The sequence below is a fragment of the Tamandua tetradactyla genome, chromosome 14 (genome assembly GCF_023851605.1).
Source record: "Tamandua tetradactyla isolate mTamTet1 chromosome 14, mTamTet1.pri, whole genome shotgun sequence".
Classification (NCBI taxonomy): Eukaryota; Metazoa; Chordata; class Mammalia; order Pilosa; family Myrmecophagidae; genus Tamandua; species Tamandua tetradactyla.
In genome coordinates, this window is record NC_135340.1 from 18556553 (window position 1) to 18582239 (window position 25687).

Here is a 25687-nt window from a genome sequence, read left to right on the forward strand (position 1 = left end):
AGACCAGAAACCTGAGGAAAAAGCAAAAGGGTCACGAGGATCACAACTGTCCCGAAAAGGGGCAGGATCCCCTGGGAGGTGTGGTGTAAAAAGGGGCGCAAAATCGAAAACTGGCACCGGAAGCCCCTAATCCGAGACTCACTAACAAACCACAGCGCAGAAAGCAAGTCTAGGGACTCGCGCCTTCCATTATAATTTTTCCCAGGTCGCAAAACTCGTCACATGGGACAGGGGTAAGGTTCGGCGGAGCCAGCAACTCCAGGAAAGTAGGGAGACTCATGAAGGCGCTGGCCTTGCCGGTGCACAGAACGATCACAAAAGAAGTACACTTCATTCAGCAAGTCACCACAACCCTTAACGCTTCCCGCGGCTGTAAACCTGACGGAACTTATAACATCCTTAAGCACCGCGCTAATCCAGCCCGCGAATACGAGACCCAATTGGACACAAATGTTCCGCTAACCATAGTGGTGAGAAAAAAGCGATTTTAAAGATTTGGGAGGCATAAGAGACCAGAGTAGCTGCTGAAAACTTATACTATATTCAGGGGTTCTTATGGTCTCCAAAATGTCCAATAAAAAGAAATGGCGAAGGGAAAAAAAGTGCTGTGCCCGAGCCTAAAACGCCAACGGACCCGAGTCACGTGGTCCGCACGAGCAAGGACCAAAACGGGGAAATGAAAGGACGGGCTTCCTTTTCTCGGGCCTTTAAAATCAGGCTTCGTGAGGGTGGGACACCCTTTTAAGGAGGACCATTTTCCATCTCTTTTACGTCTGCTTTTCTCCCAGTAAGTGTGGTCGCCGTTATTCTCCGCGATAGCTAGAGTAATAGTTTGTTTCCTCTTTAGCCTTTGACTTCCGCCCATGTCCAAGATGGCGGTGGGGCGCCCTTCCTGACCATTACGGGGACTTGGAGGCGTCCGGCGTCTCTGCTAGCGGTAGGTGAAGTGGTTCGTAAACAGCAAATGCACGAGTTGCCGCAAGCATGGAGTTAGCCACCGACTGGAAAGAAGTTCTTCGCCGGCGTTTATCGACGCACAGCACTGGCCCAAACAGTGAGTTTGGGAGGAGCCGCCTGCTGGGATAGAAGGGAGGAGAATGGAGAGGAGGAGCCACAGGAGCTGCGCTCAAAGGGGGCGGAGAGGAACGCGGCTTTAGGCATCCAGAGAGGTTTGGCCCCGGCTTTGCTGGGAAAGAATTTGGGGGAAGGAAAAGCTACCTTAAGTCATTTACTTCCATGGTCTAGAACTAGACGCGTCGTGAGAAATAACTAAGAACCCTGGTCCCAACAACTTCCACCTAACTAGGACGTCTAGTCCATTGATCCTGCAGCCATTTTTTTGAAACACTTTTCATGTCTTCACTTCCCTCCTTACCTATCTTAGGTTTCGTAATCCATTTGCCCTTGTCCTTTTTCCCCTCTTTCACGCTTGCCTGTTAACCAGCCTGCCTAAATCCATCTTTCATCCTTATTCCCCACACCAGCACTCATGGCGGCTGAAGGTGTTGGAGAAAAATTGAACCCTGGTGATTTGTCTCACTTTTGATTCATGTCCACTAACCTAGAGTAGGTCATTTAGAAACTTCTACCATGTTTCATAGACATTCATTCTGTTACACACCCAGGCAGTACCTTCCAATCCTTTCTCCTCCCTCTTTAAACCCATAATATGTCCTACCCAGCCCTTATTTTCAGCTAAATTCTTTTTTAATATCATTGAAAAAGTAGAAGCAATCGGAGAAGCACCTCATCTGTTTCATTTACCATTTCTATCAGACGCCTGTATTTCTTACCTAGACCTGCTGTAACAAAGTACCACAGACTAAGTGGCTTAAAACAAAAAATTATTGCTCTGGAAGCTAGAAGTTGGGAATCAAGGTGTGAACAAGACCATGTTCTTCTGAACCTTGTAAGGGAGAATTCTTCTTTGCCTCTTTCTAGCTCCTGGTAGTCTGCCTGCAGTCCTTGCTGTTCCGTGACTTGCAACTGCAGCACTTCATTTGCTACCTGTGTCATCACATGACTGCTTTCTCTCCTGAGAATTCTCTTCTTCTTGTGTTACAGTGTTCTTATGCCTCTTATGACGCCAATCACATTGGATTAAGGTCTCATCCTACTCCCATATGACCTTATTTTAACTGTACTAGTTCCATCTGCAGTGACCCTGTTTCCAAATAAGGTTACATTCACAAGTACTGGAGGTTAGGACTTCAGTATGTCTATTCAACCCGTACAATGCCCATATACTCTGCTTTCACTGTTAAAATGATGAAATGCCCGTGCTCCTTTTGGAGGCAGTACCTCTACTTCAGCGCTAGATTACATTCCCTGTTTTCTATCTACTGATTTCATCTGGTATTATACTCTCATGCATCAGCAGATTTTCCTTCTCTCCTGGATCGTTTCTTAGCACTGACAATCATGCTGTAATATCCCCTATCTTAAAAAAAAAAGTCATGTGATCCCATGCCCGCTTCAGCTTCTGCGGTATTTCTCTGCACCCCTTTATAGGTAAAATTCTCAAAACTGATCTATACTTGTGCTTTCTCTGCTTCCTCCTTCTGTTCTCTCTTGAACCCACTCCATTCTTTCACAGATATTTATTGCATGCCTTTTATGTGCCAAGTAGTGTTCTAGACTATAGCCAGGAACAAAATAAACAAGAATCTCTGTCTGTATACTTATACTTTAGTGTGGGAAGAAATGATGTTTTAGTTTCCTAGGCTGCTCCAGCAAATACTGAAATGGATTGTCTTAAACAATGGAACTTATTAGCTTAAGTTTAGGGGCTGGGAAAATGTCCAAATCAAGGGATCATCAAGGTGATGGTTTCTTCCCAAACACTGGCTGCTCGCAGCTATCTTTGGGTCCTCTGCCACATGGTGAGGCACCTAACGGTGTCTGCTGGTCTCTCCCCTTCCAGGTTTCATTGATTTCAGCTTCTTATTGCTGTGGTTTTCTCTCTGTCCTTCTCAATTTCATTCTTTTATAAAGGACTTCAGAAATAGGATTAAGACCCATCCTGATTGAAGTGAGGCACCTCTTAACTGAAGTAACCTCATCACAATATCCTACTTACGATAGGTTTACATGCACAGGAATGGATTTGATTTAAGAGCATGCTTTTCTGGGGTACATACAGATTCAAACCACCCACGTGATAAACAAAATAATAAGTAAATTATATAGGTTGTACAAGCTCCTGTTTAAGACTCTCCTTCATTAATATTCTACATTCCCATCTTTTGTGCTAAAGCTTATTGTTGCCTTTTGAAGGATATACTTCTGCACCTGTTCCCTCTCTCCTCCATCATGAATTTTCCTTTCTCTATTCAGTCATTCCCATCAGCAACTAAACATGCAGGTTTTTCTCCCATTTTAAAGAAATGTCCTTGACTTCTATCTCTAGGTATGCCTCATCGCAGTACTCCTCTTATAGCAATAATTGCTGAAAGAGTTGTTGATTAAATCTCTACTTGACTCTAATTCCTGCTTGTCAAGACCATAAGTGGCTTCCATGTTGTTAAATCCAGCGGTCAGTTTTCAGTCCTCTTCATATTTGACCTGTTTGCAGTGCTTTAACATAGTAGTCTGCTCTCTCCTCCTCAATATAGTTTGTTCTTTGGGCTTCTGGGACACACACCTCTTAGTTGACCTCCTACCTCACCAGTCATCCCATCTCAGACTTCTCTGTTTTTCTTCTTCTTCTCGCCAACAACTTAATGCTGGAGTGTCCCAAGGCTAAGTTCTTGGTTCTGTTCTTTATCTATGTTCACTTTCATGGTGAAATCATCCAGTCTTGTGGCTTTAAGTATTTGTTATTGATTCATATTTATGTATGGACCTCCTCCCTGAATGTCAGAGTCATATATCTAACTGCCTACTTGACATTACCACTTAGATGTCTAATAGATATCTTAAACTTAATTTGTCCAAGACTATGCTCCTGATATCCCCACATAACTTGCTCACTCATGGTTTTTCCCATTTTTATAATAGCAACATAATCTGCCCAAAATAAAACTTTTGGAAAAATTTCTGATTCTTCTCTTCCTCCGATACTACACATCCAGTATGTCAGTAAATCCTGTGATTAAAAAAATATGTATCCAGAATATACCTCCATTGCAGCCACCATAGTCCGTGCCACTGCTATTTGTCACCTGGTTTATTGCACTAGCCTCCTAATTGCTTCTGTTGGCTCTATCTCACCAGAATAAAAGCCAGAGTTTTTGCAAAGCCCTAGAGACCTGGCCTGCCATTATCTGCCTTCTCTTATCTTTTATTACTCCTTCTGCCTCACTCTGCTTCAGCCATACTGACTGCCCCCCTCTTTTCTAGGACAACCCAAGTATAATTCCCCCTCAGGGCATTTGAACTGTCTATTTCCTTTTCCTGGAATATAGTATCCCAGATATCTGCATAGCTTGCTTCTTCATCTTCTTTAATTCTTTACTCAATTTCATCTGCTGGGCCCTAAGCATTTCTGTCAGATCTCTCTCTCTGTTAGCTATGTCATTTCTGTAGGCTCTCTCTCTTTTGGCTCTGAGGTTTCTGTCATTTCTGAGGTTTCTCCAAAATGTTTCCTCTTTTAAAAGATTCCAGTAAACTAATCAAGACCCACCTGTAATGGGCTCAGTTGCATCTCCGTCTAATCAAAAAGCCACACCTACAATTGGACTTGCCTTATCTCCACAGAGATAATCCAATCAAAGTTTCTGCCTTACAAAATTGAATCAGGATTAAAACATGGCTTTTCTGGGGTACATAATATTTTCAAACGAGCACAGAGGGATTTTGCATTAGCTGGAGGAACTGTGATTTAGGAGGCACAGGCGTGAAACTCCATGCAGTCAGGTGCTGGGACTGTTTGCTCTCCCCTCCAGCTGCAGTGTCTAGTACAGCACTTTGCACATAGTAGATATTCAGTAAACACATTTTACTGATTGGATTAGGAACACTCCGGAGGTCTGTGGGAGAGAAGGGGCATTCTAACAAGTGCTTGGAGATATAGAGGAGGCTGTTGACTGTGGAGGGTGGTGATTCCTGGCATTTCAAGAAAGTTAGTGTAGATATTCAGTATCTAAGCATAATTGCAAAGCCTTTTTAGTATTGTAACTGTTTTAATTAGACCCTAAAATATATAGAATGATTCAGGAAAAAACATTCTTTGATTTTAATCTGTTTTGTTATCAGAAAAAAAAAGTGAACAAGAATTAAAAGATGAAGAAATGGATTTATTTGCTAACTACTACTCAGAATGGAAAGGAGGTAGAAAAAACACAAATGAATTCTATAAAACCATTCCCCGGTTTTATTATAGGGTAAGTAGTATCTAAACAGATGTCTTGTACACTCTATAAGTGGAATATTTTTTAAAATCGGAACCTATTTTTATGTTTTTCATATAGAACATTGTATTTTGAATTGTATGTATATATTATTTCATTCTAGAAAACCACATCACTATTACAAAACATTTTAGACCTGATAAAATCTTGAGCTTTGATATAATTTGGTGTAGGAACCAAACTTATTTGCCCCTTTTATTGATCCATCAGCTTTTCCTTTCCTCCCAGTTTTTATTATGAACAATAGCAATAGGTATTCTACTCTATTATGTTGTTAGGCTCTTTTGTAAAATGTAGGTTTACGTGACTGGTTGGCCATTTCAAATTTTAACTTTTACCTGTGTTACAAAGCATAAAATGTTTTTCTCAAAGCCAAACTGAAAAATAGATTGAGAAAGAAAACTTAAACATTTTCACTTATGTATTTCCTTCTGCTAAAACAATAAAGAAGTCTAGAAGGGAGTTATAAGACCATAAGAAAGCTATTTTACTGCTGAAAGTGAAGTCTAATGAAAAGAATGACCTATTTAGTTTTATGTAAGATGCAAGCACCATACAAGGATTAACTGTGGAATCTTAGCTGGATGTCTCTTGAACCTGTTACCTTCTAAACTCAATCATTTATGACATCATTTACAAATATAGAAAACATTTCGTTTAGCTGGCATTCTGAGGGAATAAAGTACTATTAATATAAATGAATTATCCAGATAATTAAAACTTAATATTCAAGTACTAGCTTTTCTCATGTAAACCATTTTTATTGGAAACCTTTCTATATTACCATATGCTTCTAGGCCTTTTAAGAATTATATGATTAATCTAGGTTGGATGTGGAAAAGTGAAATAATACAGCTAATCAAACTGATATTTTCCCATAACAGCATCACCCAGAGAGTAAATAAACATTTTTACATGAATCCCTTCCATTCTTCATATTTGTATGTGCATGTGCGTGTTTAACAAAAAAGGGATCACATCATACATAGTTTTCCTGCTTTTTGCATTTCACACATTCTTAAACAGAGGCAAAGAGACAACTAAATGTTTTTGCAAACTTATGGGAGATGGATGGGAATTGACATTTATTGAGTGTCTAAGTACTGGAGAGCATTTTATATGATCTCAATCAGAATTATCAAATAGTATCTTACTAACACATGTACAGCCCTAGATAGGAATGGCATGACCCCATTTTCTGAGTACAGGACTTAACTTTCTTGAATTTCCAGGACCAACCCTTTGTGCTCCACCTATGTGGTTCCTAACAGAATCTTTCTTCCTGTCTCCATGTCTTTTCTTTCTGTGACCACTTCCAGATCCCTGATAGGTTCCTATCGGCAGCTGTGGATTTGTGGGAAGTTTTTTTCTCTTGTTCCTTCTTCCTTTCTATAGTACCACTGCTTTAGAGAAACCACTTGTCTTCAGTCACCACTTCTCTCCTTGGCTGATAGATGGTCAACTAGTCACTGGAATGCAATCCCAGTCTCAGCTCCAGCCCCAATTCCTTATCCTAATGCTTCTTCCTTCTCCATTCCTTTTGATGGGAGGAATGGCATCTTAGTTCTTAGAAAAAATAGCTAAAAAACAGAGCTGCCAATTTGGACTAAGGATTGGATTAGTTAGATACATTTAGTGGGGCAAAGTTGTAGATCAGGAAGAAGAAATCCTCAAAGCAAGTTGTTCTAAGTCAGGTTGAAATGAGTCCATTTTAATGATTATGGAAATCATCCCCATTGGCAGACCCTCTGCCTTTGAGGCCAACATAATAGTCACTGGCTTACCATCTCCAGGAAGGAATGTGATCAACTCTGGACATGCATGGTTTCCTAAAACTTTCAATCTTTGGCTGGTCTTAATTTAATTCTATAGCAGAGTAAGGTGATAATGGAAACACAATGCTTTAAAAATATAAAATTAAAGCTGAGGTAAGACTTGCTTTTGCTGGGCAGGGGTCTGGCCTTGCTGATCATTGAATTTTCTGCATCTGTTTTTGTTAAATAGATTTGTTAAATCAATGATATGTTCAAGTTAAGCAAAACTAAGCTGAGATACAAAGAAATCAAAAACAGAGGGAGAAAGGGGAAATTCACAAATATGTGGAAATTAAACAACATATTCTTAAACAACCATTGGGTTAAAGAGCAAATCAGAAGTGAAATTAGGAAATATCTTCAAGTAGATGATAATGAAAAGACAGCATACAAAAACTTATGGGATGTAGTGAAGACAGTGCCAAAAGGGAAATTTATAGCTCTAAATACATACATTAAAAAGGAAGAAAGACTTCAAATCAGAGACCTAAAATTAAAACTGAAGGAACTAGAAAGAGAAGAGAAAACTAAACTCAAAGCAAGCAGAAGGAAAGAAATAACAAAGATTAAAGCACAGATAAATGAAATAGATAATAAAGCAATAGAATCAACAAAACTACAAGTTAGGTCTTTCAAAAGATCAACAAATTTGACAAACCTTTAGCTAGACTGACGAGAGGAAACAAATAACAAAAATCAGAAATAAAAAGGGGGACATTATTACTGACCCCTTAGAAATAAAAATGACTATAAGAAGATACAATGAACAACTATACACCAACAAATTAGAAAACCTAAATGAAATGGACAAATTCTTAGAAGCACACAAATTATGTTCATTGACAAGAAGAAATAGAAGATCCCAACAAGCCAATTACTAGTAAAGAAATTTACCTTGTGTGGTGTTAGATTCAGTTGTCAACTTGGCCAGGTGAAGGTATAGAGGGTATCTGTTACTGTGGACATGAGCCAATGGTACGTGAACCTCATCTGTTGTTGATTACATCTGCAGTCAGCTAGGAGGCGTGTCTGCCGTAACGAATGATGTTTGATTTAATTGGCTGGTGCTTAAATGAGAGAGCTCAACATAGCACAGCCAAGCAGCTCAGCATACCTCATCTCAGCACTTGCAACTCAACCCAGGCCCTTGGAGATGAAGAAAGAAATCACCCAGTGGAAGCTGTTGGAACCCAGAGGCCTGGAGAGAAGGCCAGCAGAGATTACCCTGTGCCTTCCCGTGTAAGAAAGAACCTCGGTTGAAAGTTAGCTGCCTTTCCTCTGAAGAACTAACAAAATAAATCCCCTTTTATTAAAAGCCAATCCATCTCTGGTGTGTTGCATTCCAGCAGCTAGCAAACCAGAACACCTTGTAATCAAAAACCTCCCAACAAAGAGAAGCCCAGGACGAGATGGTTTCACAGGAGAATTCTACCAAATATCCAAGAAGTCTTAACTCCAATTCTGCTCAACCTTCCAAAAATTGAAGAGCAGAGAATACTCCCTAACTCATTATACAAAGCCAACATCACCCTAATACCAAAGCCAGGTAAAGATACCACAAAAAAAGAAACTACAGACCAATATCATTTAAGATTACAGATGCAAAAATCCTCAGCAAAATGCTAGCAGAGCAAATCCAGCAGCATAGTAAAAGAATTACACGCTATGATCAAGTGAGATTTATCCCTAATATGCAAGGTTGGGTCAGCATAAGAAGATCAACTAATGTAATACATCACATTAACACAATGAAGTAAAATAACCATATGATCATCTCAATCATTACAAAAATGGTATTTGACAAAATACAGCACCCTTTCTAGATAAAAGCACTTAGAATGCTATGAATGGAAGGAAACTTCCTTAACATGATAAAGGGCATACATAAAAAGCCCACAGCTGACATCCTACTTAATAGTGAACATCTAAACACTTTCCCTCTGAGATCAGGAACAAGACAACGCTAGTCAACATTGTACTGAAGAGCATTTTGGCAAGAAGAAAAAAATAAAAGGCATCCAAATTGGAAAGGAAGAAGGAAAAGTTTCTCTATTTGCAGATTATATGATCCTATATGCGGAAAACCCTGGGTGGGGTGGGGGGGGAACCTCATCATAGCTCCTAGAGCTAAAAAAAAAAAATGTATTTAGGAAAGAGTCAACACCCAAGACTCAGTAGAGTTAATAAGCTATTCTGAGAAAATAAGCTATCTGAAGAGATGATTAAGAAAAAAACTCCTATTCACAATAGCAACTAAAAGGATCAAATATCTAGGAATTACCTAACCAAGGATGATCCTTGAGGACATCATATTGAATGAAATAAGCAAGACACAAAAGGACAAATATTGTATGAACTCACTGCTTTGAAACAATTAGAATAAGCAAACTCATAAAGTCAGAATCTAGAATATAGGTTACCAGAGGTTGAGTGTGGGGGTGGGAGAGGAAATGGGAATTAAGGCTTAAAATGTACTACAAGGTTCCTATTTGGACTCATGGAGATATTCAGTAATGGATGGTGGTGATGGTAGCTCAACTTAGCAAATGCAATTAACAGCACTGAAATATGTATCTGAATATGATTAAAAGGGATAATATTAGATTCTATATATGGTAACAAAATAAAACTTTTTAAAAATCCATGGAACTAACCCTAAGTTATACCATGGACAATTTTAAAAATTTAGTACAATTTTAAAAATGTGCTATCGTCAGTTGTAACAGGTGTTCCATACCACTGTAAGGAGTTGGTGGTGGGGTGGGATATGGCAATCTGTACTTTATGCATGGTTCTGTAAATCCACAGTTACTCTAATAAAAGAAAATAAAAACAGTGGTCATGACTGAACCCTGTAACTCTTTGTAGTTTTTGTCTCATAATAATTTTCACTTCTCATTATTTTTGTGAATGTAAGTGCTATTTCTGCTGTGTTAAAGTTGGTATCAAAAGGCAAAAAAGAAGAAGCAATTTGATATAGTAGCATACATTATTTATTTATTTATTTATTTTTTGCATGAGCTGGCACCGGGAATTGAACCTGGGTCTCCGGCATGGCAGGAGAGAACTCTGCCTGCTGAGCCAACGTAGCCCACCCTACATAATTTTTTTAAAACTGTTTTTTAGAGTAGTTGTAGGTTTATGGAAAAACCAGGCAGTAGTAGAGTCCTCTATATGCCTCTCACCTCCCTGTGTAGTTTTCCCTGTTATTAATATTTTGCATTAGTGTGGTGCATTTGTTACAAATAATGAAACCAATATTATTATAATTGCATTATTGATAAAAGTCCCTAGTTTGCAATAGGGGTCACTCTTTATACACTATTTTCTTAAGTACAAAATTTTTTATGCACAAAATGTCAATGATTTTATCTTTATTAGTGGTCATCTTGATGTGCACTAAAATACCACTACCACCATTCACCCCCCCCAAAAAAGGAATAGCTCTTATGCTCACTCATACATGTCCTCTGCCCAGAAACCACTTTTCCCACTGTGAGTCCATAGTCCAGCAATATATTCTCCTTCCACAATCGTTTTCTGGAACCAGTTCAATGACTGAAAAGGTGATAAGGCATAATTATTTTATGAGGTCAAATATATTTTATATAATCCATAGTTTAAAGTTTACATGTAGAAATTAACTCTACAGTATATTTTTAGCTGCCAGCTGAAGATGAAGTCTTACTACAGAAATTAAGAGAGGAATCTAGAGCTGTCTTTCTACAAAGGAAAAGCAGAGAACTGTTAGATAATGAAGAATTACAGGTAAGAAAGGAGTAAAAATTTGCTTTCAATATTAACCACTTCTTTCTTGTACTACTTAAATCATGCAGGATCACATGGTGCTATTAATGCAGTCAGTACTTCAGAGTGGATGAAGGCACAGGCTCTGGAGCAGTGGTTCACACTGGAATCAACTGTGAACTTGCAAGGGACCCCTCAAGGATAGCGGTGGTGGTGTTATTTTAAAGATCATAGGTGATTCTGATATGCAGCTAAGTTTGAGAATCACTGCTGCAGAGAAAAAGCACCGACGTTCAAATTCTAGTCCTGCTGTATGACCTTGGGTAACAGGCTTAACATTTTTGTGCCTCAATTCTCATCTATAAAGTAGGAATAATAATATCTACATCTTACTGTTTTATGAATTAAGAGTCACTGTATGTGAAACATTTAGAACATAGTAAACACCCAATAAATATTATTTTTATTATGTTACTAGTAATAAAAAAGATAATAGGAGATGAGAGCAATCTTAATATTAACGCTCTGCTATCAGATTTCCATTTTAATGGAAACAACACATTTAACTACTTTTTAAATTTCCTTTTGCTACTTTTCAACATCTCCATTTCTGCAATTCTCCTAAGAATTTATGGTTTTTATTGGACAAACACCAGACTCCACCTATGATTGGAGAAGAAGCAATGATCAATTATGAAAATTTCCTCAAGGTTGGTGAAAAAGCTGGACCAAAGTGCAGGTAAGAATATGTAATTAACAAGGGAATGTGTTAGTTATTAAGTTAAGCATTATAAATGCCTCAGGTAAATGCCAGTGAAAATGTGAGTGATGTGAGATTTTGATTCAATTTTAGTTACCATTGAAGCTAAAAATAATTATCCACAGACAGAAAAAATACATTGTTATGAAGTTATGAAAAGAAATAAGATAGGTTCCCCATGACACTTTAGGCTAAAAAGAAAAACAAAAGAATTCAAAGATAGATATAAGTTTTAGAACTATGAGAATCTCTACAGTTTTAACTTTGTTTTTTATACTATTTGCTAATTCATAATAGAAATCATTTTATATGATAATGGCAGGTCATTTTAATATTTATTTCCTTTTCTTAGGCAGTTCTTCACAGCAAAAGTCTTTGCAAAACTCCTTCATGCCGATTCCTATGGAAGAATTTCCATTATGCAGTTCTTCAATTATGTCATGAGAAAAGGTAATTCATTTTTATTGTGCTCCGATTCCTATTTGGGAACTAAATAGATTTTGGTTCATACTTTTTAGTATCTTCTCCACGTGAAACAGCTATCTTTTTTAAGTTTGAATGACAGTTTTCTTATCTTTTGACCAGATTTGTTATGCTGTTATTATGGTTCTCTCCCAGAGCTTGCTACAGTTGTGATTTTTTACCATAAATTTGGATTCATTATTATAAAAAAACAAAACAAAATCTTATGTATCTTAAAACCACTAGCTGGCTAGGAACATCAAAAGCTAAACCAGGCCACCATAGGAGCCGCCATGAACTGCAGGGGATTTCAACATCTTTGTGGTTTCATACCACAATTTTTCATATTGGCTTCTCATGTTATTCAGAAGTTGAGTCAGATCCACACAGAGGGGGCAGCATTCATTTCTTCACTCGTATCACCAGTGGACACACTTTGAAGGTCTTTCATTTCTTATTCAAGAAGTGGAAAAGATTTAATGACCTCACAGTGATGGTAGTGAGCCCTTTTGTGGCTAAGGGAAGTGTAATTTTTGTACCACTTCTTTGACTTTTCCAGAGCCTGAACTTTGTCCAAGTAGGAAGCCAGTGGCCACTCAGATTTTGCATAGTTATCTCTTCATTTCCAGAGAGAAGGCTGCAGTCTCCTCCAAATCCACTACCATGGCCTCCTCCAAAGCTGCCCCCATCAAACCTTCCTCTTCCAAAGCTTCCACCCCACAGACCCCACCAAAGTTACGACCACCAAAACTTCCTCCTAATCTTCCTTCATAACCACCTGATGAACCTCCTTTAAAAAAGCTCCTACCAGAGTTCTCACAGCATCAAGAACCATCACTGAATCCTCTTGAGCTAAATCCCCCACCAATGGAGCCTTTGCTGTTGAAATTCTGAGGGATGTTCCTCTTCCTGCTTCTCCACTATGGGAGGAAGAGTATGGCATATTTGAGCTGTATTGAACAGACATGATGATATGGTAGAAGTAGCCCAGGGAATGCCTGCTATCCAAGGACAGTGAAAAGCCCTTACGTACTGAGACAACGTGTGCCATGTTATGTTAGGATTTGCCAACTTAGCATCTTTGGTTTAGGTTTGCATAATTTATCTTCATTAATAATCAGTCCCATTATATATGGTGTTAAATTTGCCTTAAGAACAAACAGGAGGTGGGGCACTGGTAGTAGTTCAGTGGTAGAATTCTCACCTGCCATGTGGAAGATCCAGGTTCGATTCCTGGCCCTTGTACTCAAAAAAAAACCACCATACAGTATACCAAAAAAAGAATGGGAAGTTTGCTATATGGAAATTGAAAATGGATGGAGTTCAAAGGAGCAAAATTCATTATCCTTTTACATCTTTTGAAGCACATTGAGCAACCATTAAAATCCTTTTTTTCTCAATACTGGTTCAGATTGCTCAAAATGTTTGCACATTTTGGGAAAAGAATTTTAACCACAAAATTATAGCTAAAATAAGATTTTTTGCAAGTTCATGTTTTAAATCGTTCTAACTTATTGGAGGAACAATAAATTTTGTCCATTACATTTCATTTTCTGGTTTATTGTCAGTTTGGCTTCACCAAACAAGAATAGGACTCAGTTTATATGATGTTGCTGGACAAGGGTACCTTCGGGAATCTGTAAGTATTACGCTGCTTTTTGTAACTAGTATAGACACCAAAATTCAAACAGTAGCTATTGCTTGGTGTTAGGATTACAGGTGGTTCTTATTTTGTTTTTGTTTCTATGTTTGTGTGTGTGTGTGTATGTGTTTTTTGTTTTTTACAAACATGTTACTAAAAACATTTTAGTGTTTATTAACCATAAAAAAATCCCTTTTAGATTCTTTTCTCCAGCCTTAAAAAAAAAAAAAGCCTTTAAAGGGGAAATTAAGAATGTGGTATTTTAACAGAATTAAAAATTAATTGATAAAACAATTTTTAATTAAAAAAATCAACGTTTGACTATATTAAAATGTAAGGGCCAAGGATTTTCCCTTGTTGATGAAGAGATACAACCGAGAATTATAATCTCATACTCCCAATGGCTATGCTTCTTGTAAGTGTGGTATCTAAATTGTGTGGACATAACTTCTTTATAGCTCAAGCTTTTATTCAAAATATGTAGTCTTTTTTAGGGTTGTAGGAGAGAGAAAGGGAATTAATCATAATGCGATCTGGTTTAATCACTTAAATGATTATTCAAATATAAGACTTAAAGATTTAAATTTAAACTTTAAATTCATTCCTTAAAGTGTGGTATGTTTCTTGTTATAATTTTTTGCAGTTTGTTTTGTCCAGATTTCCTTAGATATGGCATCTGTTCTCTCATTCTGAACATTTATACTTTAAAACTTTTCAAGGTACTGTCCTTCAGGGTTTAGACCAACATCACAATAAAAGGCTCTTGCCACTATCTGTGCCTTTCTATTAAGGGAGACATAATCAGCACCTGTTAATACATATTCAACAGTCAAGTATTGGAGTACTTCTTCACTGCTGAGAATTCTTGTCAGCAATTACTTTGGTTTACAAAACACACTCCCCTATTACTACTTGTCTTGCCCGTTTCTATGGATGGAAACATAAATTGAAAGAGAAATTGGGGTGGGGATGGGGGAAGTAAAAGTATATCTTTATAGTTGTTATCTTTTAAGGAGAATAATTTCACCTTCTTTCAATGTAAGAAAATATTTCTATAGAAGAAAAGAAACATATCTCCCAACTTTGGCACTTTGCCTTTGAATCCAGACTTTATGTCTTCCTAATTTAAAAGACAGTGATTTCTATTTCCTGGCTCTCAGAAACTGTGATATAATAAACGTTTATTGTTGTTTTAAGCCACTAAAATAAAAAGAAGGGATTTCCAGAGCAAACATCTGTGGTATATGCAAACTTTCATTCCCTTATTAAATCTAATTAAATAAATGCTTATTAAACACTTGATATAGTGTGATCTAATGTTGCAAATGTGAACCTTGAGCTAGTAGTAGATGCACTGTCTGACAGATGTCCCTGTGTTCTCAAAAATTTAAATATCCTTCTGCATCCCTGTGCACTTTCACACTTTTGAGGTATATTTGTGTACAACTGGTAAACTATGGAGATAGCCCTCACATTGCTGGTAAGAGTATAAGAATGACTTAGCTTTTAGGAGGAAACGGGAAATTTGCCAGTATCAAAATTATAACCATGCATACCCTTTGACTCAGCAATTCTACATACAGAAATTTGTCCTATAGAAATTCTCCCATCAAATCTATGAATGAAAAATATCTCAAGTTTAGTGTAGAATGCTCACCTTCCATGCGGGAGACCCGGGTTCAGTTCCCAGACCATGCACCCAAAAGGAAAAAGAAAAAAAAAAGGCAAAGTAAAAATACATCAGATTAACCCTTGTAGCATTGTTCTCAGAATAGCAAAAGAATGGAAACAACCTAAATGTCATCAATATAGGATGAATTAAATAGGTTATGGTACATCCATGCAGTCGACTCATAGGTAGCTATTTGAAATAATAAAAGCTCTTTGAGAGCCAACACAGAATGACTTGAAGATATAATATTAAATGATAAAAGCAAGACACAGAGAATTTGTATGGTATGCTGCTACATTCTGTGTAAAAAGAGGGAGAGAAAAATACATTATGTTCCTGTTGGCTTGTATGTGCATCAGGTGTCTTTGGAAGTATACAGTGAGAGCTGTGAATATTCTAGGTTACCTCTGGAGAGAGGAACTAGGTGAGAGGGAGACTCGCCACTGAATACCTTTTTGTTCCTTTTCAATTTTGAACTATGTAGAATGTTTTACTTACTCAAAAAATTTATTTCATCATTAATATACAATTAATGCTGAATAATTTGGGAGAATGAAGTTATATTCCAATATCTAATGAAGAATCAAGATCATGCATTTGACACTTTAAAGTTTTATTTTGTTTTATTTTTTTCAGGATTTAGAAAACTACATATTGGAACTCATCCCCACTTTGCCACAGTTAGATGGGCTGGAAAAGTCTTTTTACTCCTTTTATGTTTGTACTGCAGTTAGGAAATTCTTCTTCTTTTTAGACCCTCTAAGAACAGGTAAAAAGAAGGTATTATTAGATACTATGAGAATATCATTACTTCTAAGTCTCAGTAATTAAAATCTTGAAAATATCATTTAATTATTTTCCTAATATGTCATTGTCATTAATAATCTGACAAATTTCAAGACAGCAGCAGTACTTTGGTTTAGATTATATAAATAAAGATCTTTTATGATCTACTGGCAGCACCGTCTGTAACCAGCTGTGTGACAGTGGGCATGTCACCTAACCTGTCAGTTTCCTCATCTCTAGAATGAAGTATGAACTGGGTAACCAATCATGATGGCTTCTCCCACTTCTGAAAAACCAGTCATTCATAGGATTTCCTATGATGTGTAATAGCCTGAGGATTGTTCTCTTTCTGAAGAAAACTATGTATTTAGGAGAGACAGCCATTGTATATTTTTCTCTCTCTTGTGTTAACCTATTTGGGGATCAGATTAGCAGTATGTTTTATCAGTTCTTCTGACGTGGTCAGGTTTAAATACATGTAACTGAGGCAGAAGGAGGGACAGAGATGATTCTTCTTCTGTTCTTGAAACTCCAGCTATGAGTTCATCACAGTCTACACTAGCTGACAATTTTTTTTAAAACTTCTCCACAGTGGACACATATACATCTATTCCCTTTGAAATCTTACAAAATAATGATAATAGCTAATAATTTAGACTATTTTTTTATGTACCAGGCACTGTGCTAAGCATCTTATAAATATTCTTTCATTTGCTTCTCATAACCATGTAAGGTATTAATCATGTTATTATAGTCCACATTTTATGCATAAAGCAACTGAGGTTTAGATTGATTTCATCTTTAGAAGTAGCATTCAGACTCCCACCTATTTGCTCTTAACCAGACCTCCTTTGCTTCCTATTTCAAAACCTGCCACAGAAAAATGGGAGTTTCCTTGTTTGTCAGCTGTAACATATCCATATTCACAAAATATTCACAACTATTTTTTTGAAATCTGATCTTGTAATTTTAGGAAGAATTTACTGCTTGGATTTATACAGTTGGGGTATACAAGTAGATATACGAAGAGATTTTGCTAAATGTTCCTTGTAGACTTCCCTTTTCCTGGCAATATATAGTAAGGACTTTGGAGCATGAGAGCTGGGAGGCTTTAAAATATCATTTGCATTAACTGCTATTCTAAACTAATACCTTTTTTAAATTGAGTTCCTCCTGTTTTCAAAATGAAATTAAGAAATTTTCTTTATGTTCTATATAGGAAAGATAAAAATTCAAGATATTTTAGCATGCAGCTTCCTAGATGATTTATTGGAGGTGAGTATGTTTTTAAACTACTTAAGTATGTCACATGACAGTTGCTATCTTCTCATTATATTCCTCTGTTCATTTAGCTAAGAGATGAGGAACTGTCCAAGGAGAGTCAAGAAACAAATTGGTTTTCTGCTCCTTCTGCCCTAAGGGTTTATGGTATGTCCCTGTAATAATATTAAAATTTGTATTATCCATTCCTCAAATAAATTGGGTGTTTAGAGTACAGGTTTGTACATAGGCTACTATTCTAGAGTACTAAAGCTTTCTTGTTTAAATACCAACAATTTAGGGTTTTTGTAATTCTTTTTCAGGTATTATACTTTCTTACTCTTAAATAAAACACAGAATAGAATTTGATCTTTGCGTGCTGACTCAAGTGCATCATCATGAAAATCACTTGTTGTCTTACATAGTGATAAAATGCTCCTCTCAGGCCACAGGGGAAATTGTCCTAGGATCTGGTTTGCTCTTTTATTGAATTTCATTAATCTGTTATATTATTCTGTTGGGTGGTTCTTCTGACTTCTTTCTGGCATTCTTAATCTCTGCTTCCAGGTGCCATGGTTTCAGAGCTTTTTGTTGACACCTCCCTCCATCTAATTTATAAACTTATGGAAATTCTAAAAGGTTGCAAATTGAAAACAACAATGTGAGTCTAATAGCCTAAAAGCCATGGCTTAATGGTTGCTCTGATAGAAATTGCAAGGATAGCTGATTGCAGGGTTAGGGCAATATCCTAACTGTAAAGTAATTAATTTGAAAATCAAAATATTAACCATAAAAATAACCTTTTCTTAATTAACGTCTTTACTTTTGTCTTTTAAATTTAAATTTTATTTTGGTCATAAATATTCTCTCATTATCTTTCCTCTAAGGCCAGTATTTGAATCTTGATAAGGACCACAATGGCATGCTCAGTAAAGAAGAACTCTCTCGCTATGGAACAGCAACTATGACCAGTGTCTTCTTAGACCGCGTTTTTCAAGAGTGTCTCACTTACGATGGAGAAATGGTAGTAGTTTAAAACTTGAGATAAGTTGAAAAAAATTTAGGCTTCCAGAAGTTTCACAGGCCCTTCTCTTGATGTGATAGAGCATTATTTTCATATACGTGTATGACAGTATCTTGAAAAGTATGAACAGATCAAATGTCTTTGAGATTTGAATCCTCTGATCTTAAGGTAAATTTGCTAACATGCAGTTGTCCTTTTATCACTGTGATGCAAAATACTTGAGAAGAAAATTTCTAAATACCTTTTTTTTCCCTAAATATAATTTTTAACAGTTTTACTCACACACCATACTATCCATCCTAAGTGTATAATCAGTGTCTCTTGGTATAATCACATAGATATGCACTAATCACCATAATCACCATGAGAACAGTCTCTTTCTTCCAAGAAAAAAACCCTTATCCCTTATACTTCTCTATTGACATTCAGCTTTGATATAGTACCTTTGTTATAATTACTGAAAAAATATCACCATGTTTCTGTTAACTATAGACCTGAGTTTGTATCAACTTTTTCCTATATACTCCCCTATTAACATCTTATAATGGTGATGCACATTTGTTCTAGTTCATGGAAGAAGTTTCTTGTATTTGTACACTTAACTACAATCATCCTCCAGTATAGGTTTCGCTATATTATACAGTCCAGGTTTTATCCTCTAGCTTTCCTTCTAGTGACATTCAACCTTAGCATTCTCCTTTGAACCATACTCACACTCAGCATTGTTAATTACACTTACAGTGTTGTACTATCTATTTCTGAACATTTGCAGTCAACCTTATTAAACATTCTGCATTCCTTAAGTATCATTTCCCAATCTCTACCCTCTTTCTATCTCCTGTTAACCCATACTTCAAATTTGTTTGCTCATTATAATTCATTCATATTTGACCATACAATATTTGTCCTTTTGTTTATGGCTTATTTCACTCAGTGTCCTCCAGGTTCACCCACACTGTTGCATGCATCATAACTTCATCCTTCTTACAGTTGCAGAATACTCCATTATGTGTATATACCACATTACATTTATCTCATCAGTTAATGTACATTTGGACTGTTTCCATCAATTGGCAATCATGAATAATGCCACTATAAAAATCAGTGTGAAAATGTCTATTCATGTCTCTGCTTTCAGTTCTTCCGAGTATATACCTAGTAATAGAATGCCAGATCATATAGTAGTTTTATACCAGGCTTCCTGATGAACTGCCAAACTGCCTTCCAGAGTGGCTACACCATTCTGCATTACTACCAACAGTGAATAAGTGTTCCTATTTCTTTACTCGTCTCTCCAGCACTTACTGTTTTCTATTTTTTAGATAATGGCCATTCTAGTAGTATTAAATAGTATCTCAGTGTGACTTTGATTTGCATTTCCCTAAATAGTTAGTGAAGTTGAGCATCTTTTCCTAGGCTTTTTAGCCATTTTTATTTCCTCTTTGGAAGACATGTTTTTCATGTCTTTGGCCCATTTTTTAATTGTGTTGTTTGTCTTTTTTTGTAGTTGAGTTGTAGGAATACTTTATATATTCCAGGTATGAAGCCCTTATCGGCTATGTGGTTTCCAAATATTTTTACGAGTAGGCTTTTAATTTCTTCAAAAAGTCCTTTCATGTACAAATGTATTCAATTTGAGGAGGTCCTATTTGTCTGGTTCTTCTTTCATTGCTTGTGCATAAGGTCTAAGAAACCACCTCCTCCCACAAGATCTTTAAGAAGTTTTCTTTTATCATTGTGATGCAAGATACTTGAGAAAGAAATTTCTAAATGCCATTTTGAAATAACCGTTCTTGCTATTAAAAACATGTTAAGGATTTGATAAGTTTTCCAAATTGATGCTTAAAAAAGTTGCATTGTCAGTAGTGAAGAAATGTTAGGTTTTATCTTACAAAGTGCTCTAAATAGCACTTTGTTAAATAACACCATTGTAATCAAACTGCAAAGGAAAAGGGTAAAAAAGACAGAGAAATTCTGCTTTGTGACTCCCACAGTTGAGAACAGCTGACAGTGAGGCGCTTGTACCACACCAATGACTTCTGGTTTACAAAGAAAAATGGAAGCCCCAACTTTGAATGGAGTTAGACCATAATGAGACTGCATTTCTTTAATTCTTCTTACTACAGTTTATACAGAAAGAAATTCTCTTAATCTTAGACTAGAAAATTCTTTCTAAGAATACAGAATTTTTTTCTAAGTGAAAATCTCAAGTATTCTACTTCTCTTCATCATGAAAAAAGTAATCTATGAGTATCCCTTTAATGTAAGGAAAGGTGCCTGTAATATTTAAAACACTACTAGGAAATAGTTTTTAAAAATCATCTGATTTTAAAATTTTAAGCTATTTCAAACATTTTTAAATATACTCTTCTGTTCTAGTTAAACATACCTTTTTTCAAAATGATCTGTTCACACTTTTCAAGATACTGCTACACAATGATAGAAAATAAAGATATAAATTTCGTGGCAGTGTATAACAGTTTACTTTCTTGTCCATTTCAGAAATATAATGAAAGAAAATTATGCTTTAACATAGCAAATCTTTCATAAGAAAATGAGTCGTTCCCCAAACTGGCCTTTACAGATTAACTATGTAGAATTCCTAGAAACTAAAGTCTAAAAATGGATTTCTTATTTCATATTAAGAAGAAAAATAAAATTTGCCACCTCTGATTACAGAATAGCCTTAAATCATCAGATAATCATTTAAAAAATTAATTCCGAGGCATCTAATGAATATCATTTCATTTCTATAGGACTATAAGACCTACCTGGACTTTGTTCTTGCATTAGAAAACAGAAAAGAACCCGCAGCTCTGCAATATATTTTCAAACTGCTTGATATTGAGAACAAAGGATATCTGAATGTTTTTTCCCTTAATTATTTCTTTAGGGTAAGTCTCATTCATGTAACCAAGTCCCTGTTCCTTAAAACATTTTATACATATTTGGCTTACATTAGCTGCTTATTGAGAAGGTTTTAATTTAACAAAAAGGTTTGCATAACAAATTTCAGAAGTGTCAAGATCTATTAAAAGAAATATAAATGGGCTAGATTAAAGCTGATTTGATTAGATTTAGAATACTAAAAAAAAAAGTTCTGTAAATGAAGGTCAAGGTCTGTGCTAGCCATTGGAGATACAAGCAAGCATGAGAAATATGATATTCTTGGTGAGCAAAGACTAGTGTATTAAATCCTATAGGAACTTTTACAGTTTAGATAAGGTAGCTCCTTTGCATAGAAGTTTTGCAGAATTTGGTAACTGTGACTCTTCATTGTTTTGCTGTAAAAAAAAATTGTAAATAGAAGCAAACTAAAATAATTTTTAAATTGGCCAGAACTATGTGCCATGTTTCCATGTGAAATAGATTTATTGGAGCACTTATTTTCTGTGCCTTAGTGTGTCTCAGAGAATAACTTGATAGGCTGTGAAGTGGAATTTTATTGTATCTGTTAAGCGTTCAGATGCCAGCAGGTGTGTAAGTAGGAATGTTCACCCTTGTAAGACAAACCATTCCTTAATTTGAATAGTGACTTTTGTGTCTGATGGAATGGTTTAATACAGTAGTATCCCACTTCATTACCATATGTCCATAGCTAGTTTTTAGAAGATGGTGTGATTTTTATATGGTTAAGATCAACAAGAAAAGAAATGGTTTTAAAACATTAAAAATAACATTTTCATATTTGTCATAAATGATTGTACCCCCAAAGTGTCTTCTTTTCCATTTGAAAACATCTCTAGTATTCTTTAAATAACTGTATCTGGTTTCCAAATTCATCTTTATAAGTTTCATAGCCTATATTGCATGACATCCAGTTAAATTCTCTATAAGGCCTTCTATTATGAATTTTTAGATAGTAATTACTGAAAATATTAGAAGGATACATTACAGTCCTTGTGTTAGAATGCGTTTTTTAAAAAGCTGAATGCCTTGTGGGCTTAAATCAATTGCTAATCTGAAAGGTTAATATCAACCCTTGTATAGGGAGGCCCCAAGCCTATTAATTTAAAATTATGTTTTAGAAGAACAAAGTAAGTCTTTTGGAAATTAAATACTCAACCCTTTTTCATAAAGATGTCTTTTAACTATAGTATCTTTTATTCTTAGCATATTAAATTTTGTTTATAAAGTACATTTAAAGCATTTCCTAAGTGCATCTGTTTTATAGGTTTTTTTAGGTTAGTTGTATGGGCTAAGGTAAGAAATTTCTGATACTGACTTCTATAACCTTAGGTTGATTGTAAAGCTTTTGTACATTCATATCCCGGAGATAAAGAGGGCCTAGAGGGTACATCATCCCATTCCAGAGCCAACACTGTGCACATAGTAGCTAAGAGTGTACTCAGAAGACTCATATCTAGTTCAGAGTTATTTTCTGTGGATACTCTGATATCAGTAGTGTTCCTCATATACAGTTGATGCTTAGAACATATTTAATTAGTTGAATATTTACCCAGATTTTTTTTTTTAATATTTAACAGTAAATAAGCTATTATTGCTGGGAAAACAGAGAACATTTCTGTAGTTCAGGAACTTGATTTAGTTGAGGAGACAGAAATTAAACAGAAAATTAATCAATACAATTAAAAAAAAAGTAGGCTCCTACGTCCAGTGTCTAGCACTGTGTCTGGCAGAGAGCAGAAGCTCAATAATATGTGCTCAGTGAATGAGCAAATGAATAAATAAATCACAGATGATTACATTTTAAGGTTAGAAATATGCTTGTGACTAAAGTGTAAACTTCGACTTATTTTTCAGTGACACTTCCACTGAAGTCTCACTTTTCATGTGTCCTTAATACCCTGTATCTTAGCCCATCTGACTCTCTGTGACATATCTGCCTTCTCCGTTATACTAGAGGCCTCTTGAAATCTGGCAGTGTGTGTGTTTTATTATTGTGAAAAATAACATATATACCAAAAAGCAATAAATTTCAAAGCACATCATAACAGTTAGTTGTAGAACAGATTTCAGAGTTTTGTATGGGTTACAATTGCACAGTTTTAGGTTTTTACTTCTAGGCACTCCAAGACACTGGAAATTAAAATAAATATCAGTATAATGATTCAGCAGTCATACTCAGTTGTTAAATCCTATCTTCTCTGTATAACCCACCTTCTCCTTGGATCTTTCTCCCAATCTTCAGGGGTATTTTTTCATGTTGGAAAGGACCGTTGATAATATGGGATAGGGGGATGGAACTAGTTGATGTTTTGGAGAGGCTGGCCTGTCTGGGTTTCAGGACTTAGCTGGCCTGGCAACCTATCTGGAGGTTGTAGGGAAGTAATTATAATGCGTAAAACCTTTATAGAATCTCAGATAAAGCCCTATATGTTCTTTAGGGTTAGCAGGAATGGTTTTGGTTGGGGTTTGGCAAACCATGATAGGTAGCAGTGTCCAGCTGAAGCTTGCATAGGAGTAGCTCCAGAGTAGCCTCTCGATTCTATTTGAACTCTCTCATCCACTGATACCTAATTTGTTATACTTCTTTTCCCCCTTTTAGTTAGGAAGGCATTGTCAATCCCATGGTTTCAGGGCCAGCCTCATCCCTGGAAATTATAGTCCACATTGTCAGGGAGACTTTCACCCCTGGATGTCATTCCCCATGTAGTCAGGAATGGGTAATGATTTCACTTGGAGAGTTGGGCTTAGGGAAAGAGAGGTCATAGCTGAGCAACAAAAGAGGTCTTCTGGAGGTAACTCTTAGATATAACTATAGGTAGGCTAAGCTTCTGTACTACATGAATAAGCTCTCCAAGAGCAAGCCTTAATATCAAGGGCTTGGCCTATTGACTTGGGAGTCCCTAATATTTGAGACAGTATTGGGTTTCCCCAATTATTTACCAAGAATTTTAAGCCTCACATTTTCCCCATAGAGAATAACTATCACCTAAAATATTAAGTAGCTCTCAGTTTCTTCAGTCAGTATCTTTTGAGTGAAATTTATAAAAGTTTGAAGGACGTATGCTTCCATTTTTTTTCTGTCAAATAAAAGGAAAGATATGGGATAGAAAGGGAGATGGTGGTTGGGAGCTTAAACAGTTGGTGAAGGTATAAACAGCATTCATAGGAAATTGAAGGAGCAGGTAGTAAAGAATAACTGTTGTAGAATAGGCAGCAATCCCCAATTTGTAACATTTTCTTTTGAAGTTTTCAACAGCTAACATTTAAGACTAGTAGGGTAAGTGGTTACATTGATCCAGTGTGCAGGTTTTGCTGACTGGGTGTGGAGCAAGAGTGGTTCAGAAGTGAGGTTCATGGTCTGTTAGGAAAGAAAGTAAAGCTTCTAGTAAGGTGCTACCTTAGGGACAAAAGTGAGGTGGTTGTATATTTTATTTACACATTTATTTTTACTAAATACAGGCCATACAGGAACTAATGAAAATCCATGGACAAGATCCTGTTTCATTTCAAGATGTTAAGGTTAACTTTTCCTTTAAATTTGTGTAATACTGATAGTCATTTATATTAAGTAAAATTTTATGTGAAAGCAATCTGTGAGAACTATGAAGTATATACAGAATCAGGTATTTGCTGTTATTCTGAATTGATAAATAAATCATTAGAAATTGAGACCACATATGAACTGATGCTTGACTTATGTAGCTTATGATTTTGTGTTCTCACTGGAAGGATTCATTCATTTGAAAATTAAGAGAATCAATATGGCTTGCATCCTTCGGCAGTCTGGTCCACTGTACACTGAATTTGCGGGCAGCTGTTTAGGCTAGAGCATGTTTTGCTCTAAAGCCTACTTCAAAGGCTTTGATCACTTTGGCATTAGATATAAGGAGACATCAGTCCTACAGTATGAAAACCACCACAATTTGAAATACATGCTGCCACTTAGCATTTTGGTAACCAACTATGAAAAAACATTCAGTATCTAATACTTCATTTAGGGTCAGGTTGAGTAACATAATAAAACACCATACCCAATTTTATGCAAGTATAAGATAAATAGCTATTTTGGCTTAATATTAATGAGATAAATTTGAAATTTGCGCCAGGCAATTTAAGAAACTGCAAATTAAACGGGAAGAAAAAAACTTCATGAACATATAAGATTAAAAGTTTATACATTCCATTTATCTAAATTATTCTAATCTTTTTAAAATGCAATTTGTGTCCTTAAATGGAAGGACACAAAAGGGACTTCAAAA

General features: G+C 36.1%; 1 protein-coding gene across 5 annotated transcripts in view; it reads left to right on the top strand.

Annotated features, from left to right (window-relative positions):
• PPP2R3C (protein phosphatase 2 regulatory subunit B''gamma) overlaps positions 1-25687 on the top strand; it is a 28792-nt gene continuing 3105 nt past the window's right edge. Inside the window, exons 1-13 of one of the 5 annotated variants that reach the window (XM_077126948.1) lie at positions 1-470; positions 848-1054; positions 5197-5324; positions 10829-10933; positions 11539-11651; positions 12025-12122; positions 13703-13773; positions 16085-16217; positions 17454-17509; positions 17587-17662; positions 18382-18518; positions 21275-21412; positions 24888-24947. In XM_077126948.1, coding sequence (XP_076983063.1) covers positions 985-1054; positions 5197-5324; positions 10829-10933; positions 11539-11651; positions 12025-12122; positions 13703-13773; positions 16085-16217; positions 17454-17509; positions 17587-17662; positions 18382-18518; positions 21275-21412; positions 24888-24947 — 1185 coding nt within the window. In that variant the 5' untranslated portion in view covers positions 1-470; positions 848-984. Of the gene's footprint in view, positions 471-622; positions 1055-5196; positions 5325-10828; positions 10934-11538; positions 11652-12024; positions 12123-13702; positions 13774-16084; positions 16218-17453; positions 17510-17586; positions 17663-18381; positions 18519-21274; positions 21413-24887; positions 24948-25687 lie in introns of those variants that run through there. The other 4 variants (XM_077126947.1, XM_077126950.1, XR_013162197.1 and 1 more) reach the window with 4 other exon arrangements.